Genomic DNA, 19,825 nt, shown 5'->3' with positions numbered 1-19,825 from the left:
GTGGTGTTATTTCATATTAATGCCCATGATTTTGGAATGAGATATTCGACGAGCAGGTGTCCACATGCATAGCGTATGTATAGGAGCCCCGCCGATGTGGGTGGGGACGTGCTCGCCCCCCCATTTCCTGTTGTCCATGATTAGCTCATTGGTCTTACTGACGTTGAGGTTAGTGGTTGTTGTCCCAGCACCACACTGCCAGGTCTCTGACCTCCTCCCTGTAGACTGTCTCATTGTCACCGGTGATCAGGCCTGCCACTGTAGTGTCATCAGCAAACTTGATGATGGTGTTGGAGTCGTACATGGATGTACAGTCTGGGTGAACAGGGAGTGCAGGGGGGAACAAGCACACACCCCTGTGGGAGCGGTGATGTTGCCTAGCCCCACCATCTGGGGTCGGCCATCAGGAAGTCCTGGATCCAGTTGCAAAGGGAGGTGTTCAACACAATGGTGTTGAACACTGAGCTGTAGTCAATTAACAGCATTCTCATATAGGTATTCCTCTTATCTAGGTGGGTGAGGGCAGTGTGGAGTGCAATTGAGATTGCGTTGTCTATGGATCTGTTGGTGTGGTATGCGAATTGGAGTGGGTCTAGGGTGTCTGGGATGATGGAGTTGGGCAGTAGTCATTGTGGCATGAAGCCTTAGAGTTCTTAAGAACAGAAATGGTGGTAGTACAGACTGAGACAATGAGAGGTTGAAAATTACAGTGAATTTGCCTGCCAGCTGATCTGTGCGTGCTCTGAGAACGCGCCCTGGAATACTGTCCGGCCCCACGGCCTTGCAGATGTTGACCTGATTATAGACCTTACTCACGTCGGCCTCGGGGAACAGATCAGCCAGTCCTCTGGGTCCGAGGGGCCCTCACGCACAGCAGGGTGTTGCTATTGTCAAAGTGTGCATAAAATGCATTGAGTTTGTCTGGTAGAGAGGCATCGTTGGGAATGTCACGGCTAGATCTGCCTTTGTAATCCATAATGGACCGTAGCCTCTGCCACATGCGGAGGGCGTCGGAGTCTGTGTATTATGATTCCACCTTAGTCCTATATTTTCCTTTTGCTCGTTTGTTGACTTTGTTGGCGGAGGTCATAGCGGGACGTCTTGTACTTGTTCCAACATTGGGAGTGACATGTCATCTATTACCCTAATGATATAACATAATGATGGAACAATGGATAGGCAGACGATAACAACCGAGCAGATATCAATCAGGAAAGGAAATGACTGTATATCTGCCTGTGTAATCGGCTGACGACAGGCAGGCACTGCAGCAGCCCATTCATGTGTTTGAGTAGGGACTTGACTTCATGTCCTCCGTGTTTGCAGTGACTCAACCCTGTGAAGAACATGAAGTATTCCTCCATGCTTAACGTTAACCTTTCAAAGCTTTTGCCTCTGCTACTGCTTCAGACAAAAACATGCTTCACATCTGATGAGAAGAAATATGTACAGTATACAATCTCATGGGAGTTAAACTGCTATATACTCCGTGTACTGCATGCACTGTAAAAAATATAAATAAAATACACAAATCTAGTTGTTTCAACAAATTATTATTAAGTAACTGGTTCCACAGCCTTTTTTTGGTTAACTTAACTTTCCAGTCAGTGTTACCGGTACTTAACATTTTTTGTTGGCCCAAACCTCGCTCCAACATGAGAAAGCGTATGCAAAAATGATGTGTTTTCGCAATTTGTCTCATATGTTAATTCAACTACAAATTATTATTTTGCCATCTTACCTAAAAACAAGCTGCGGAACTACTATTTAACACTCATTGAATGTGCATGTTAATTTATACAGCAGTTATTACTCAACAGGTCCTGACCTGGGAWTTGAACTCACAACCTCTTGGTTCATGCCATGTCGATCGTCCTGCTATGCCACCATGTCTGTGCCAATTATCAGTCAATCTAATTGATTTGATTTACTTATTTCAGCAATTTTAGGTTTTTCTGTATAGTTGTCTAATGTTGGTGGGGAATATAACTATATTTTCATGTTACTCCTTAATCACTATGATAAATAAAATAGTTTTCCTTGAGTGTACTTTTAACAGAGCTCAGATTTACTTTGAAGTGCAAAGTGTAGCAATACAGGTGAAATMAGTCATTGACCTGGACATGGTGGTGTAGCAGGATGATTGGAATACTGTGACGCAAGAGGTTATGTGTTCAAATCCCAGGTGAGGAAATGTTGATTAGTAATTAATGTATGAATGAAAATGTACAATCAAATAAATATTTAGTGGTCACATGAGTCAAATACAACAGGTGTGGACTTWACAGTGAAATGCTTACTTACGAGCCCATTCTCAACAGCTAAAAAGTAAGACAAATATTTGCTGAAGGAAATAGTAACACAATAAAAACAATAACTAGGCTATATACAAGGAGTACCAGTACCGAGTCAATGTGCAGGGGTACGAGGTAGTACAGTATGTGGGTAGGGGTAAAGAGACTTGGCAATCAGGATATATACTAAACAGAGTTGCAGCAGCATGTGTAAAGTGTGAGTGTGTTTGTGTGGTGTCAATGTGTGTGTGAGCGTATGTAGTGTGTCTGTGTAAATGTGTGTGTGTTGCAGAGTTAGTGTAGTATGTGTGAGTGGAGTCTAGTGAGTGTGCATAGAGCCAGTGTAAGGGAGTCAGTGCAAATCAATTAAGATAAATACATAATAAATGGGGTCAATGTAAATAGTAGGGTAGCCATTTGACTAACTGTTCAGCAGTCTTATGGCTTGGGGGTATGTATGTGTGCCAAATATGTAAGTTGAAAACAATGTATGTTAAAAGCACTGTGTGTGTAACTAGTTCCACAGCCTTTCGTTTTAGGTAAGATGCCAAAATAATAATTTCTAGTTGAATGAACATATGAGACAAATTGAGCAAAAACATCATTTTAAGTTGACTGCATTTTATCTGTTTTCTCACGTTGTGTCCAACAAAAAATGTTAAGTTCATGTAACTAAAATAAAAAGAGTAAATAAAAGTAAATAAAGTAAATAAAAAAAGTAATAAGAGTAAATAAAAAAAGTCTGTGGAACCAGTTATTTAATTATATTTAGTTGAAACAACTAGAGTGTGACGCTAGCGTATGAAACCCATACTAAACATTACACATGCACGTGCACACACACAGTGTATACAGTATAAACATTGGGGCCATCTGAGACTCCCTTCTGGAAGATGAGTGAGGCAGGCTCTCTGATCAGGTCCAACTAAACTGGTCCATCCCCTTGGCAGAAAGCTCTGAAGAGACAGCAGAGGAAGATGTACAGAGCACCAGAGACTATTGGAGGGGCCCAGGCCTATTGAAAGTGCTGCAAGTGTGTGTGTGTGTGTGTGTGTGTGTGTGTGTGTGTGTTTAAGTGGTGAATTAACATTGTTGAGAGGGCTGGGTAAGTGGCTCAGAGTGGTCTCACTGCCAGAGCATATTCATTTCAAAGCCACACTGAGACACACACTAGGGAAAGGGAGAGCATGGAGGCTTAGTGGCTAATCTGGTCAGAGAGTGTGCTGGAAGCTGTGCTGAATATTCAATACACTGGACGAAAACATAGATTTCAACATCAGTAGCAATGCTCTCCCTTTAGGATAGTTCTACAATCTGAGATTTTACCTTGTGTACTTGCAGCATCCTTTTGCCTGTGTTTGAGTGTGTGTCCATGAGTGTGCACGTTTTTGTGTGCGAGTAAAAAAGACTCAGTAGCAGGACTTGACATCTACTCTTTATGTTTTTCATAAAAGAAGAAAAGCAAGTTGTGACCTTAAATGACATAAGTTTGGCTTGAACTGCATCCAGCAGTGTTTGGTTTCACATTGGTTCTGGGAACGAAGCCATTAGCTTCCTGACCGGTAAAACAGAAACGTTTTTAAACGTTCTGAAAACGGAAGTGGAAATTTCACCTGTTCTGTGAACGTTTCATTTTATGTTGCAGGGAGATTCTGAAAACATTTTACTCCAGGCTTCCTGGATGGTTTTATTAACGCTCTGAAAACCAACATTTTAGGTCATTTTGAGTTAAAAAAAGAAATTACTTCCTTAAAACTTTCACAAACATTTTCAAAAATACTTTTAGGAAGACTACTAGCTTATTTTGGGTTAACTTTTTTGAACTCCAAGAACTGATAGAACACATGAAAACACCATTTTTTTTTTTGTAACACGACATCACTGAGATTCAAACCTATAATCTTCTGTTCTCTATCCATGGTATTACTCCACTGCGCCACCAGAATGGAGCTAGTGTTTTTTACACATACAAACCTGATTATTTTAGTCTATTCAAACAGACCCCATTTCRAAGGAAACAAACACTCATTAAGATCAGCTGTGGCCAATTAGTGGATGAGGCCAACACACCTGAACAAACAGACGATAGAGTTTTGTTGACGCTGAGAATGGAATGTATTTGTGGAATGTATTTCTGAACATTACTAAAGTTTTCTTGTGGTGTTTATGGAAAGTTTTCTTAATGTTTTCGGAACAATTTGAGAACATTACTTTAAATAGAACCAAGAGGAAACCTGTAGGAAACGTTGTGCTGAAGTACTGAAATTCCCACAAAAGATCATGTTTCTTAACGTTCTCTGAAGTATTTGAGAACATTCCCAATTTCAAACCAGTTGGAGAATGTTCCTAAAACATTTAAATTAAATGTAACCATGTCTGAACTTTTAGGAAACGTTCTGTTAAGGTAGTGGTCACCAACAGGTGGATCGCAATCAACTGGTCGATCTCCAAGGCATTCCTAGTTGATCGCCAAACATTTCTGTAAAAAAAACTATGATAAAGCATTGTGGTCCTCTTTATTTTTTTATTTTTTWAAATTTGTCTCGCACTGTTGGTAGTAGTTGCACCCGATTTAGCTGCCCTGCATGCCGGGTAGGCGAAGTGTTCCCATTTTGATCCAATTCATGTGTCTGAAGGTACAAACTATATACAGTTGAAGTCGGAAGTTTACATACACTTAGGTTGGAGTATTAAAACTAGGTTTTCAAACACTCCACAAACTTCTTGTCAACAAACTATAGTTTTGGCAAGTTGGTTAGGACATCTACTTTGTGCATGACAAGTCATTTTTCCAACAATTGTTTACAGACAGATTATTTAACTTATAATTCACTCTATCACAATTCCAGTAGGTCAGATGTTTACATTCACTAAGTTGACTGTGCCTTTAAACAGCTTGGAAAATTCCAGAAAATTATGTCATGGCTTTAGAAGCTTCTGACATCATTTGAGTCAATTGGAGGTGTACCTGTGGATGTATTTTAAGGCCTACCTTCAAACTCTTGATGCTTCACATCATGAGAAAATCAAAAGAAATCAGCCAAGACCTCAGAAAAAAATTGTAGATCTCCACAAGTCTGGATCATCCTTGGGAGCAATTTCCAAACACCTGAAGGTACCACATTCATCTGTACAAACAATAGTACGCAGGTATAAACATCATGGGATCACTCAGCTGTCATACTGCTCAGGGAGGAGACACGTTCTGTCTCCTAGAGATGAACGTACTTTGGTGTGAATAGTGCAAATCAATCCCAGACAACAGCAAAGGACCTTGTGAAGATGCTGGAGGAAACAGGTACAAAAGTATCTATATCCACAGTAAAACGAGTCCTATATCGACATAACCTGAAAGGCCACTCAACAAGGAAGAAGCCACTGCTCCAAAACTGCCATAAAAAAAGCCAGACTACGGTTTGCAACTGCACATGAGGACAAAGATTGTACTTTTTGGAGAAATGTTCTCTGGTCTGATGAAACAAAAATAGAACTTTGTTTTTGGCCATACTGACCATCGTTATGTTGAGAGGAAAAAAGGGGGGGCTTGCAAGCCGAAGAACACCATCCCAACGTGAAGCATGGGGGTGGCAGCATCATGTTGTGGGTGCTTTGCTGCAGGAGGACTGGTGCCACTTCAAAAATAGATGGCATCATATGAGTAGGACATTATGTGGATATATTGAAGCAACATCTCAAGACATCAGTCAGGAAGTTAAAGCTTGGTCTCAAATGGGTCTTCAAATGACAATGACCCCAAGCATACTTCCAAAGTCGTGGCAAAATGGCTTAAGGACAACGCAAAGTATTGGAGTATTGGAGTGGCCATCATAAAGCCCTGACCTCGATCTTATAGAAATGTGTGGGGGAGAACTGAAAAGCGTGTGGGAGCAAGGAGGCCTACAAACCTGACTCAGTTGCACCCGCTTCTGTCAGGAGGAAATGGGCCAAAATTCACACCAAACTTATTGTGGGAAGCTTGACTGGAAGGCTACCCGAAACGTTTGACCCAAGTTAAACAATTTAAAGGCAATGCTACCAAATACTAATTGAGTGTATGTAAACTTCTGACCCACTGGGAATGTGATGAAAGAAGTAAAAGCTTAAGTAAATAKTTCTCTCTACTATTAWTCTGACATTTCACATTCTTAAAATAAAGTCTTAACTCACCTAAAACAGGGAATTTTTACTAGGATTAAATGTCAGGAATTATGAAAAACTGAGTTGAAATGTATTTGGCTAAGGTGTATGTAAACTTAGGTCTACCTTTGGCTAATCGAATGGCTCAGATTACCGTGTCTCCTGTAATGTAGCAGGCAAAAAAGAAAGTTCTTACTGTGAGAAAGCCAGCATCCCGGAATCGCCTCTTCACTGTTGACATTGAGACTGGTGCTTTGCCGGTACTATTTAATGAAGCTGCCAGTTGAGGACTTGTGAGGCGTCTGTTTCTCAAACTAGACACTCTAATGTACTTGTCCTCTTGCTCAGTTGTGCACCGGGGCCTCTCCCGGGGCCACTCCTCTTTCTATTCTGGCTAGAGCCAGTTTGCGCTGTTCTGTGAAGGGAGTAGTACACAGCGTTGTACGAGATCTTCAGTTTCTTGGCGATTTCTAACCTTAATTTCTCAGAAGAATAGACTGACGAGTTTCAGAAGAAAGGTCTTTGCATCTGGCCATTTTGAGCCTGTAATCGAACCCACAAATGCTGATGCTCTATATATTCAACTAGTCTAAAGATGGCCCGTTTTATTACTTCTTTAATCAGCACTACAGTTTTCAACTGTGCTAACATAATTGCAAAAGGGTTTTCTAATGATCAATTAGCCTTTTAAAATTATAAACTTGGATTAGCTAACACAACGTGCCATTGGAACACAGGAGTGATGGTTGTTGATAATGGGCCTCTGTACGCCTATGTAGATATTCCATAAAAAATCCGCCGTTTCCAGCTACAATAGTCATTTACAACATTAACAATGTCTACACTGTATTTCTGATCAATTTTATGTTATTTTAAAGGACAAAGAATGTGGTTTTCTTTAAAAAACAAGGACATTTCTAAGTGACCCCAAACTTTTGACCGGTAGTGTATATATTTTTAAATGTTGTGAACAACAATGCATTGGCAATAGCCTATAGCCTATTGCACAAACCTCATGGCAACAGTACTTTTTTTAACAGGATAATGTTGCTTAGGCTTAAGTTTATGTCATGTTTGTATTTTGACTCAGAAAGTGATCAGAGACTCAGAAAACATTGATGACCACTGTGTTAAAYTAATGAAATACAATGAAAATAATGTTATATTTTGTTTCAAGTTCCTTAACCTTTTCATGTGGGAGTTCCAAATATCTCTAACTGTCGCACCAGAGTGAGTTTATTTATGCGTGTGATGTCAGAATGCACTCACTGTTCCAAAATGTGATTGTTACATAACAGTTAATGCATGCTACTCTCAAACCAAGGCACTCTCGCTGATAATTATCTATAGGCTGTTTCAACTTGTCAATAAATAAAAAAATTCTAACAAGTTTTATTTTCTAGCAACTGTTTGAATTAAGTTGTGTTCTGCCTCCTTATTAATTCACATAGAAGTAGCACATTTCACTATTGCGGACAATTTACATTTGAGGCATTACTGAGCCGGACAAATGTTTCTCTTCGACAGAGCCCAAGCACTTCCCCAGTGTTTCCCCAGATCAAGTATGCAGACATTTGTGCATCTATTGTCAGAAAAGAACTTGCGCAAACATTTCCCCCCTGGCACATTTTCTGGCTGACGCTTGCATTGCCTTCATTGTTGTTTTCTTTACTACTAATAACTTTGGACATGTYTGCAAAGTAAGTGCCTTATTGTGTTATCGTTATAGCTTGTTTCTGTATATCGTGGTGTCTTTTCCACTGCAGCACACCCTTTGTACGTTTGGAGCATACTGTATTTACTGTTTTATTCACGTTTTCAAGTACTGGTGACAAATCATGCATTCTGATTCTTGCATAGATTGTGATGGACACAAATTATGTYCATTTTTAAAGGTGGTGATGTACTTTTTTGAAGGTTGTTCTGATTATGATGAGGTAATGCTAAGCTAATTGCCAGCAATGTGTGGGGCCATGCTTGTTGACATCATACAATGCATTCTGTTGTCACGTAAACGTCAGACCAAAGATGTGAAGGGATGGTTCATTAGTCTTTCAAGTTAACTTCCGTAAGTGAATGATGGAAGTGAATGATGGTAGACGACACAACTCCCTTCAACATACATACTGCAAACAGACCAAACTCATCATCAAATTCTTAAATTTGGTTGACGTGAAAAACAAACATGGCAGCGCGCACAAACTACCCATCGTCGGATTACTTGTACATTTTTTGAAAGTGTTTTACTCAATTATGTCGATCACTGGTGAGCGCACACGTGATGAATTGTAAATAGTAATGGCTATTAGCTAATTCATATTATGGTTTCTGTCAGTCGAGAGCTAAAAAGGACCGTTTGTGTTAGGTCACTCTTTCCTCAGTTAGCGCTACAACTAATACCGCATACATTTTCCGGTCTGGATGAGAGTTATGTTATGCTGTTGCTACTTCTATGAATGTCGGAACATTGCATCCAAAACTAAACTGCTCACATTGAGGGCATAACGTTGTGAAGACTGTTTATGCAAAATGTTTCTGTGTAAAAACAGTGTGGCCAGCTCAAACGCTGACTGCTGTGTCTATCGTAACTGGACGTTCTAAATAACTGTTCTAATCACACCGGTTTGAGTGTATGTTGCATGGACCACCGTAGAATGATCACACCTGTGTGTTAGTACGTGTCAGAGGGTTAAATGCACTAACAATGTTCCAAAGCCAAGCAACTATCCTGCACCATTCACAGAAAGCTGTACGCTAAATAACCAAAGGACAACCACACTCTCACCAAGCTCTAAGAAACATATGGTTCTCAGAACATTATGTGCTAGCTGGGCAGTGACCACTATGGCTGCTGTTGGAGCGGAGAGCTGTCACTTACACTTGGATGTCCAGCATAATCCTCTTGTCCTCTTCCACGTGGATGCCCCAGATGCAGTCCTGGCCCTTGTCGTAGGTCTCGGGCCAGTTTGGAGAGAGAACCACCCCGGCTGAATCTGTGATCTCACCACTACACACAGCTGGGACACACACACCAACACAGAGTCAAATCCAAATACTGAGAAACACATACATTCATGGCCAACACTGTGATAATCCAAACTAGTTCGCACAAAGATAAAAATAAACACCAAGATCAAACTAACAACATGTAGGCCTACTCACAGTCAAGTGATTGAACATCTAAAATGTCAGTGCCAGCTGAGCTAATGATATGAAATAATATGGGGTTTTGCTGTTGGTCTGGGGACTGTGGGACATCTTTCAAATGCCGTGTGAATTCACATGGGTAAATAAGCGACGGCGATGAAAGAGCATCACTGCTGAACAGAATACCATTCATAATGACTTTCTATGCTCCTTGAAAACTCAAGAGCAAGAGGGGTGGTATAGAACCATTACAAATGGCTAACGCTGTAAAATACAGTAGTGTAGCTCAGCAGAAATTGAATCCTTTAAAGTCTACCTTTGCTGAAGAGCTGTAAGATCAAGGGCAGTGTGGTGTGGGGCAGTGCGGGGGAAGTAGATAAAGTGTAAGAGGTTGTGAGGTCAGTGTGTGTGTGTCTGTGGGAAAGAGAGAGAGTGAGAAAGAAAAAGCTAAAGTAAAGGGGGGAAAGGGAGCAAGAAAGAAAGAAAGAAAGAAAGAAAGAAAGAAAGAAAGAAAGAAAGAAAAGGATGGCGAAAGAGAAAGAGAGAATACACCTAGGCTTTGATGGCCATTGGCCATATGGCTCAGTGTGTAGCCTAGACTGCACAGGGGAATACCTTCGGTCTGTAGCACTACTGAAACCTGCCCTGGAAACACATGGGCTAGGATGCATGACATATTGAAAAGTCATTGAGGATCAGATCCTGGGAGACTGGGGTAGCTGGGTTTATTGTGGCRGGGGTTCCTAGATTGTACCCAGATGCTGATAGAGAATTAGCCAAACATGAGCAGGGGAAATTCTGTGGCCTGGCTTTGTAAATGGGATGAGGACTCACCCCTGCAGGCTGGCTCTGTCTCATTCCACTGGGGGTTCTCTGCGTCCAGACACTCAATGATGACTGAGCCCTGCTCCAGAGTGTAGCCAGGGTCACAGGCAAACTCCACCACTGCACCCACACCGTAGGCCGTGTCACTGCTGGTGAAGTTGCCATACTTCACAAAGGGCCCATAGCATGTGCCCTTTGCAAAAGCTGCAGGACACAAATCACACGTGGATTTTTTGTTACAATAAGTCACCATCAATCCTCAATTTGACATTAGTTAGCATAGGTTGAATAAATGCTAGTATTCTGTTGATTCTTTGAAGTACCTTCATATCTGATTGCTGCTCCCGTAGAGGTGACCGTCCCATCTGTGGTGAACTCCACAAAGAGGTGACGGCCTGTGCTCACCACGCCCTCATTGGGCAGGTACTCCACCTCGTAGGAGTCATACACCGGAGGGGAGTCAATGTTGTTCCCATTCTTTATAAGGAGTCTGAAACACAATCAAAAATAGTGCTTAATAAAATGGGGGAAGGGGGAATGAGACACACTTGCCATTGAGGACTAAGAGAAACATCCAAAGGGAGTGGTGAGTGGTTCTGAAGTGGCACTCATTGTTTCATCTGTGGCTGTAATAACCCTGTGATAAGATTCTACACAACTCGGCAGCAAGCAGCTTCATTAAATGTCAGTTTGTTACCATAGCCTTGAGACATAGTAGTTATGGTACAAAAATGTAATTAATTACTGTCTCCCTGCGTCTGAGTGGCCTCTATAGTCCCTCAATTAATTTGCATGAGGAAATACAGTTAATTATTTAAAATTACATAAAGCCGTTTCAATTTCATCCTCCAATCCGTTCAAATTTGACTCATAGTCACTCACATAGGGGATTTAGTTGCCTAGCCTTAGCAAGCATATGCCTATTTAAGGCATACAATTAGGCTAGGTGTTGTTGCCCAGTGTTGCATCGCATTCTGACAGCCTGAGGTAAAACCTGCCATATCTAGCCCAACTGGAAACTAATTAGCAACAAATAAAGAGACGCCTCCAAGTTCTACCACTTCAGCACGCACCAACACCCCCCTTCACACACACACACACACACACACACACACACACACACACACACACACACACACACACTACACACACACACACACACACACACAGCTTCCATCCATCTTTCTGTGTACTCTACCTGTCATCATCCTCAGCCAAAGCCATTTTCTCAAAGTGAACATGAAGCCGGTGGCCTTCAGGAGCCTCCAGTACCCAATGGCACGTCAAGTTGTTACTGTAGTTGCCAGGGAATCCAGGAGAGACAATACGGCCCAACGTGGCATTTTTAATCATACCACCACAGGAAGCTGTATTGAGGATGGATTTGATAAGAGAGATAAGGAGACGGAGAGAGAGGAAGGGGAGGTTAGATATAAAAATAACTTAAATGTCCCTTTGTAGAAAGGCTTATTTTCTATAACAATGTTGGTTTTCTGCTCTCTCTTTGCTGAGTAATACCCCAGTACATAGAACCTGAGGTCAGGAGTAAGAAAGTTTCCATTCCTGTACTGAAAGAGAAGGAGAATGTTTTGGAGTCTGGGAGCTGTGTGGTGGTCTGGCGAATAGCCAACTCACCAGGGACTGACTGACTTTCTGACTGTGTGTGATGATGGACTAGTGAGGAGAGCATAGCAGCAGAATAGTATCAGTGCAGAACAGCTGTAGGGAGTGAGAGTGGGGCTGGCAGAAGAGATGGTGCTATATAGAGCAGCAGGTAGCTTAGTGGTTAGAGCAATGGGGCAGTAACCGAAAGGTTGCTGTATCGAATCCCCGAGGTGACAAGGTAAAAATCTGCCGTTCTGTCTCTGAGCAAGGCATTAACCCACTATTCCCTGGGCACAGAAGATGTGGATGTCGATTAAGGCAGCCCTCCGCACCTCTCTGATTCAGAGAGACACATTTCAGTTGAATGCGTTCAGTTGTACAATTGACTAGGTATCTTCCCTATCCCAGAGCAGGTGAACGTTAGTCATGTAGCCCACTCCTAATTACTATAGTGTTAGCCACTAGCTAGGTCTCGTCTCCGTAGCACTGCTCCCTCTTGCCATACTGGTAATCAGACACTACGAAACCAGGCCTCACAGCACAACCAATCAACTTTGAACCTTAATGATGATGCTCAACTGACATGGTGTAAAAGCTCACTTAAGGCCTAAGTACAATCTATTACTGGTAGACAGGGAGGCGTGGGCTTTACACAATGTGAAGTTAGCCGTCGCAGTGAGGGCTATTATTTTCACAGTGGATATAAACAATAGTCAAGTAGGCCTTCCTACAATATTTACAAAATAATTAACAGGACGAAGAACAACATATGTCAAAGCACTACTGACCTAACCCAGACCTCAATGTCTGATAGCAATTTGGCTATACAGCTGCAAGTATAGCCAAACCTTTCCATGTCTGGCCACAGCAGGAAATCAACCAAAGTGGATAAATTCAGTTTACTATGCTCATGTGAGAAAGGGAAAGCCCACTTACACAGACAGGATTTTTTAAAGTGTGAAACTAAATAATAACAGATAGCTCTGGTCTACTTATTGTTCCCTCCCCGCTCTCCCTACCCACCACACCAGAAAGAATTAGCCAGTGAAATGTCTCTGCTTCGAATAACCTAACGTAGCACGTGTAAAAGAACCGTCTGAGCGGGTTTTAAAGAAACCCGATTTTCAGGCTTTGRGTCTTCTCTGCATTTCCCCTGAAAACTGTAAGGTTTAGAACGTCATGATTTCTCATGCGTTGGATATTGGCCAATCGCAATTCAGCATCTGTCTCAGGGTTGGTTTAAAGGGGCCATCTGCWGATGCCACATCCATTTTTTGATGTATACATTTTTWTTTWTTTTTATTGAACCTTTATTTAACTAGGCAAGTCAGTTAAAACTTATTGACGCACGGATCCCTTTAGCGTGATCATTTTCATCAACAACCGCTAAATTGCAGAGCGCCAAATAAAAAAATGCAAAAAAAAAATTTGATTCATGAAATCACAAGTGCAATATAGCAAAACACAGTTTAGCTTGTTGTTAATCCACCTGTCATGTCAGATTTTGAAAAATATGCTTTACAGCGAAAGCAATCCAAGCGTTTGTGTGAGTTTATCGATCACTAGACAAAACATTAAGAACACTAGCAGCAATCTAGATTGGTCACGAAAGTCAGAAAAGCAATAAAATGAATCGCTTACCTTTTATGATCTTCGGATGTTTGCACTCACGAGACTCCCAGTTACACAATAAATGTTCCTTTTGTTCGATAAAGATTATTTTATATAAAAAAACTCAATTTGTTTGGCGCGTTATGTTCAGTATTCCACAGCCTTAGGCAGGTCATCAAGGCTTGACGAAAATTCTAAATAGTATCCGTAAAGTTCGTAGAAACATGTCAAACGTTTTAATAATCAAACCTCAGGTTATTTTTACATAAGTAATCGATAATATTTCAACCGGACTGTAAATTGTTCAATACAAAAGAGAAAGCTTTGCATGTTGCGCGCATTAACTAATGGAAGGACATCGTCGATCCACTGACGCGATTTGATAAATCTCGCAATTTTTCAGAATTAAAGCTTGAAACTATATCTAAAGACTGTTCACACCCCTGAGGAAGCCACCAGGAAAATGACTCTGGTTGATTCCTTTAAATGGACGAAAGGCAGGCAATGAACAGTGATTTTTCAAAATAAAAGTCACTTCCGGGTTGGATTTCCTCAGGTTTCGCCTGCAAAATCATTCTGTGATACTCACAGACAATATTTTGATAGTTTTGGAAAATTTAGAGTGTTTTCTATCCTACTCTGTCAATTATATGCATATTCTAGCATCTGGACCTGAGAATAGGCAGTTACTAATGGGAACGTTTATTTTTCCAAACATAAAAAATTCTGCGCTCCAGCTTCAAGAGGTTTTTAAGAAGAAATTCTTATTTACAATGACGGCTTACCCCGGCCAAACCCTAACCTGGACGACACTGGAACAATTGTGCGCCACCCTATGGGACTCCCAATCACGGCCGGTTGTCATACAGCCTGGAAGTGAACCAGGGTCTGTAGTGACGCCTCTAGCACTGCGATGCAGTGCCTAAGACTGCTGCGCCACTCGGGAGCCCTTATTAAATGAATGATATGTATCCACTGATTCTTGAAGAGCTTATAAATGCCTCATGAGCTTATTTCAACTATCGTACCACATTGGAACCCAAAATMTAAGCTTGTTATACTCCAACGTTTGTAAACAAAGTAAATGTGAACAAACACTGTATAGCCTCAAAACATGGATAAAGGTATATAATTGTTATATCTTGGATGGTTAGTCCTTGCATCCATAACTCTGTTGCATCAAATAAATACGAGGAAAACAAGGTAAGCGTTTACATTTATTTCAGCTTAAAGGTAGACTCAGCTAAATTACGTTTCCACCAGCAGCACTGGCCCGCAAGACATTKAAAAATATATATATATATATWTTTTTTTACATCTATTTATTTTACCCKTTTTTTCTCCCCAATTTCATYGTATCCAATTGGTAGTTACAGTCTTGACTGTCCCATCGCTGCAAATCCCGTACGGACTCGGGAGAGGCGAAGGTCGAGAGCCGTGCGTCCTTCGAAACACAACCCAGCCACGACGCACTGCTTCTTGACACAATGCCCGCTTAACCCGGAAGCCAGCCACACCAATGTGTCGGAGGAAACACCGTACACCTGGCGACCGTGTCAGGGTGCATGCGCACAACCCTCTCCTAACCCGGACYACATTGGGCCAATTGTGCGCTGCTTCATGGGTCTCCCAGTCACGGCCAGCTGTGACACAGCCTGGGATTGAACCCGGGTCTGTAGTGAAGCCTCAAGCACCGCTGCGCCACTCGGGAGGCCGCCGCAAATGGATTTTAACAAACAATTGGTCACCCAAAYAATGCGGCCCTCCGTTGAATTTCAAATCCTGATCTGGCCCTCGAGGCAAAAAGTTTGCTCACCCCTGGTGTACAGCGTGTTAGCCATAGGCCCAAAACAGCGGCGAAGTTGAACCTCCCACTTCAATGCTCTTAGTTGAAGCAGAAATTAACCCACTATGCTGTTTACTTTCTGCATCTATGTCATATCGCTGAGACTGCCTTTAACCACATTGATTTAATTGCTTACCGTGAACCATTTTTGGAGTAACATTTAAAAAACTCTTAAATGTAATTAAATGCAATCTAAAATGTTACTATGTAATCCCCTAAAATAATTGTTTATCATGAGAGGGCCATAAACAATAACTAGTAATGCTYCATACTCCAAGAAAGGTTCAAATCTCAACTTTCTGGTGATTTAAAAAAATACATTGCTGAGGTACAATAAAATAAACAAGCTCAAGTACACAGTACAAATATGATAAAATATGATTTTTTTATTTATGTATTTCCTGTTCAACAAAACTGTATGAATAAGGCTTGTAATTACTTATATTTGTTCTGAATATAGTATAATAAATGTATACAACGACTAACTATAAGATTCCACCTTCCTCATAACTATAAAATACATATTTGTATATTTAGTGTTAGAGAAAATTTGCGTATTTTCTAAAGGTCTCTCTTGAACAAAATGTCTGCCCCCTCTGTGAATATCTCACACAGCTCTAGCTTGCCTACATTCAGAAGAGCAAATTAAATGGTAGGAGGGAATTCCCAGGTTCAAGTGGTGTCAGATTTTACATCCTGCTTCACACAGGCAGAAGAGGCATACTCCTGTGRCCGTGAGAATCAGGACTACCGCTCAATGTAGACCATTTGAAATCGACAGTGTCCACAGATGGCTTTATAAGCAAAAATGGTGATCGGAATCGGTACCAGAACCACATAGGTCCACCAAACAGGGGACTTTATATTGAAGAGGTTGTAATGAACAAATCCATGAATGGAACAGAGTAATTTTGGTGAAAAACCAAATGAATCGTCGTGCGACCATAAAGTCTCTTCCACATTTTTTATTATGACGACTTTTGACAAATATTGTTAGTGATCGAAATACATAAACTATTTATGAAAAAAAGTAGGCTTGATGAGTTAGTTGCTCAAGTAACACTGCCATAACACTGCACTATTGCTCCTAACCCTGGATTTCTATTTTAAAAAGTCTGGAAAACGGGATGGAGGTTACAGTGAGAGAATTCAAGTTGCACAGTGGTAAGCCAGACACCTGATTGGCCAACCTGTTCTCAGAGCATTTRGTATTATTCTGTTCTTAAATCAGATACCCCATTTCGTATGGTATGTATTAATTTGTGGATGTCCATCATCCATTTCATATGATATGTTACTTATTGCAATTCGAACAATATGTTACGAATTAGCAAAAATTGACAATTTGTAAACATTTTGTAGAAACACATGATATGTTACGAATTCCAATTTGCTGTGGCTAACGTTGGCGAGGTGGCTAATGCTATTGCTAACGTTAGCCATCCGGCTAACATTAGCAAGGCTAGGGGTTAGGGGTTAAGGTTAGGAGTTAGGTTAAAGGGTTAAGGTTTGGGTTAGGGTTAGGATTAYCTAACATGTTAAGTAGTTGCAAAGTAGCTAAAAAGTAGTAAGTAGTTGCAAAGTTACCAATTAACTAAAATGCTAAAGTTGTATCTGACGAGTRTCCATGATCTACATTTACTATGTTAAATCTAGTCTATGAGAACAGTCTGGATGGCCTACCATAAAAAGCACGCAATAAACCTCAATTAACCTCTGGGCAGTGGGAGACAAATAACACCCAGTCCATTTAAACTGAGTTTAATTACTTTAATCATTCAGCTGAAATGTTATTCTCCTCAGTTGTCAGCCTCTGTGGCGTTCTCTGGGGGGGTATTATATATTCCCATTGGTTCTCAGTGAGCGGCTGGATGGATCCTGGGGTTGAAGAGCTAAAGTGTGTCTTTCTGTATGTGTGTGTGTGTGGGTGTCAAATCAAATCGAATTTTATTTGTCACATACACATGGTTAGCAGATGTTAATGCGAGTGTAGCGAAATGCTTGTGCTTCTAGTTCCGACCATGTAGTAATATCTAACAAGTAATCTAACCTAACAATTTCACAACAACTACCTTATACACACAAGTGTAAAGGAATGAATAAGAAAATGTGCATAAAAACATATGAATGAGTGATGGCCGAACGGCATAGGCAAGATGCAGTAGATGGTATAGAGTACAGTATATACATATGAGATGAGTAATGTAGGGTATGTAAACATTATATAAAGTGGCATTGTTTAAAGTGGCTAGTGAAACATTTATTACATACATTTTCCCATTATTAAAGTGGCTGGAGTTTGATGTCAGTATGTTCGCAGCAAGCCTACTCAATGTTAGTGATGGCTGTTTTAAACAGTCTGATGGCCTTTGAGATAGAAGCTCGTTTTTCAGTTCTTCTCGGTCCCCGCTTTGATGCACTGTACTTGACCTCGCTTTCTGGATGATAGTGGAATGAAACAGGCAGTGGCTTGGGTGGTTGTTTGTCCTTGGATGATCTTTTTTGGCCTTCCTGGTGACATCAGGGTGGCTTGTAGCGTGTTCCTGGAGGCCAGGTAGTTTGCCCTCTGGTGATGCGTTGTGCAACCTCACTACCTCTGGAGAGCCTTACTACAGTGTATGGCCGGAGCAGTTGCCGTACCCAGGCGGTGATACAGCCCAACACGCGATGCTCTGCAGATTGTGCATCTGTAAAGTTTTGTGAGTCGTTTTTGGTGAAAGCCTAATTTTATTGCCTCCTGAGGTGAAGAGGTGCGCTGCTGCAGCACCTCTTCACCACGCTGTCTGTGTGGTGGACCATTTCAGTTTTGTCCGTGATGTGTAAGCCGAGGAACTTAAAACTTTCCACCCTCTCCACTACTGTCCCATCGATGTGGATAGGCGGCTGCTCCCTCTGCTGTTTCCTGAAGTCCACGATCATCTCCTTTATTTTGTTGACATTGAGTGTGAGGTTATTTTCCTGACACCACACTCCGAGGGCCCTCACCTCCTCCCTGTAGGCCGTCTCGTCGTTGTTGGTAATCAAGCCTACCACTGTAGTGCCGTCTGCAAACTTGATGATTGAGTTGGAGGCGTACATGGCCACACAGTCGTGGGTGAACAGGGAGTACAGGAGAGGGCTGAGAACGCACTCTTGTGGGGCGTCAGTGTTGAGGATCAGCGGGGTGGAGATGTTGTTACCTACCCTCACCACCTGGGCGCGGCCCATCAGGAAGTCCAGGACCCAGTTGCACAGGGCGGGGTCGAGACCCAGGGTGGCCATCTTGAAGCATGTGGGAACAGCAGACTGGGATAAGGATTGATTGAATATGTCCGTAAACACACCAGCCAGCTGGTCTGCGCATGCTCTGAGGACGCGGCTGGGGATGCCGTCTGGGCCTGCAGCCTTGCGAGGGTTAACACGTTTAAATGTTTTACTCACGTTGGCAGCAGTGAAGGAGAGCCCACAGGTTTTGGTAGCGGGCCGTGTCAGTGGCACTGAATTGTRCTCAAAGCGAGCAAAGAAGTTGTTTAGTCTGTCTGGAAGCAAGACATCGTGGTCCGRGATGGGGCTGGCTTTCCTTTTGTAGTCCATGATTGACTGTAGACCCTGCCACATACCTCTCGTGTCTGAGCCGTTGAATTGCGACTCTACTTTCTCTCTATACTGACGCTTAGCTTGTTTGATTGCCTTGCGGAGGGAATAGCTACACTGTTTGTATTCGGTCATGTTTCCGTTCACCTTGCCCTGATTAAAAGCAATGGTTCGAGCTTTCAGTTTTGTGCGAATGCTGCCATCAAMCCACGGTTTCTGGTTGGGGAATGTTTTCGGGGAATGTTTTAATAGATGCTGTGGGTATAACATCACCGATGCACTTGCTCATAAACTCGCTCACCGAATCAGCGTATTCATCAATGTTGTTGTTCACCGCTATGCGGAAGATATCCCAGTCCACATGATCGAAGCAATCTTGAAGCGTGGTCAGCTTTTCCGAAAGGAGGGCGGAGGAGGGCCTTATATGCGTCGCTGAAGTTAGAATAACAATGATCCAGGGTTTTGCCAGCCCGGGTCGCACAATCGATATGCTGATAGAATTTAGGGAGTTTTGTTTTTAGATTAGCCTTGTTAAAATCCCCAGCTACAATAAATGCAGCCTCAGGATATGTGGTTTCCAGTTTACATAGAGTCGAATGAAGTTCTTTCAGGGCCGTCAATGTGTCTGCTTGGGGGGGAATATACACAACTGTGATTATGATCGAAGAGAATTCTCTTGGTAGATAATGCGGTCGGCATTTGATTGTGAGGAATTCTAAGTCAGGTGAACAAAAGGACTTGAGTTCCTGTATGTTGTTATGATCACACCACGTCTCGTTAATCATAA

At 41.8% G+C, this 19,825-nt stretch overlaps 1 protein-coding gene across 6 annotated transcripts in view; it reads right to left on the bottom strand.

Moving 5' to 3' along the window:
- Positions 1 to 19,825, bottom strand: part of LOC111950797 (seizure protein 6-like) — a 249,655-nt gene that overhangs the window by 22,233 nt on the left and 207,597 nt on the right. For all 6 annotated transcript variants that reach the window (XR_011473977.1, XM_023968695.2, XM_023968690.2 and 3 more), the window contains exons 6-9: positions 11,602 to 11,770; positions 10,727 to 10,893; positions 10,413 to 10,607; positions 9,310 to 9,448 (exon numbers count right to left, since the gene is read on the bottom strand). Coding sequence is in view for 5 of the 6 variants with exons in the window: in XM_023968695.2 (XP_023824463.1) it covers positions 9,310 to 9,448; positions 10,413 to 10,607; positions 10,727 to 10,893; positions 11,602 to 11,770 (670 nt within the window). In the remaining variant the exon portion in view is untranslated. The remainder of the gene's footprint in view (positions 1 to 9,309; positions 9,449 to 10,412; positions 10,608 to 10,726; positions 10,894 to 11,601; positions 11,771 to 19,825) is intronic.

Source organism: Salvelinus sp. IW2-2015, linkage group LG23 (genome assembly GCF_002910315.2).
Source record: "Salvelinus sp. IW2-2015 linkage group LG23, ASM291031v2, whole genome shotgun sequence".
Taxonomy (NCBI): domain Eukaryota; kingdom Metazoa; phylum Chordata; class Actinopteri; order Salmoniformes; family Salmonidae; genus Salvelinus; species Salvelinus sp. IW2-2015.
This window is presented reverse-complemented; position numbering and strand designations above follow the sequence as displayed.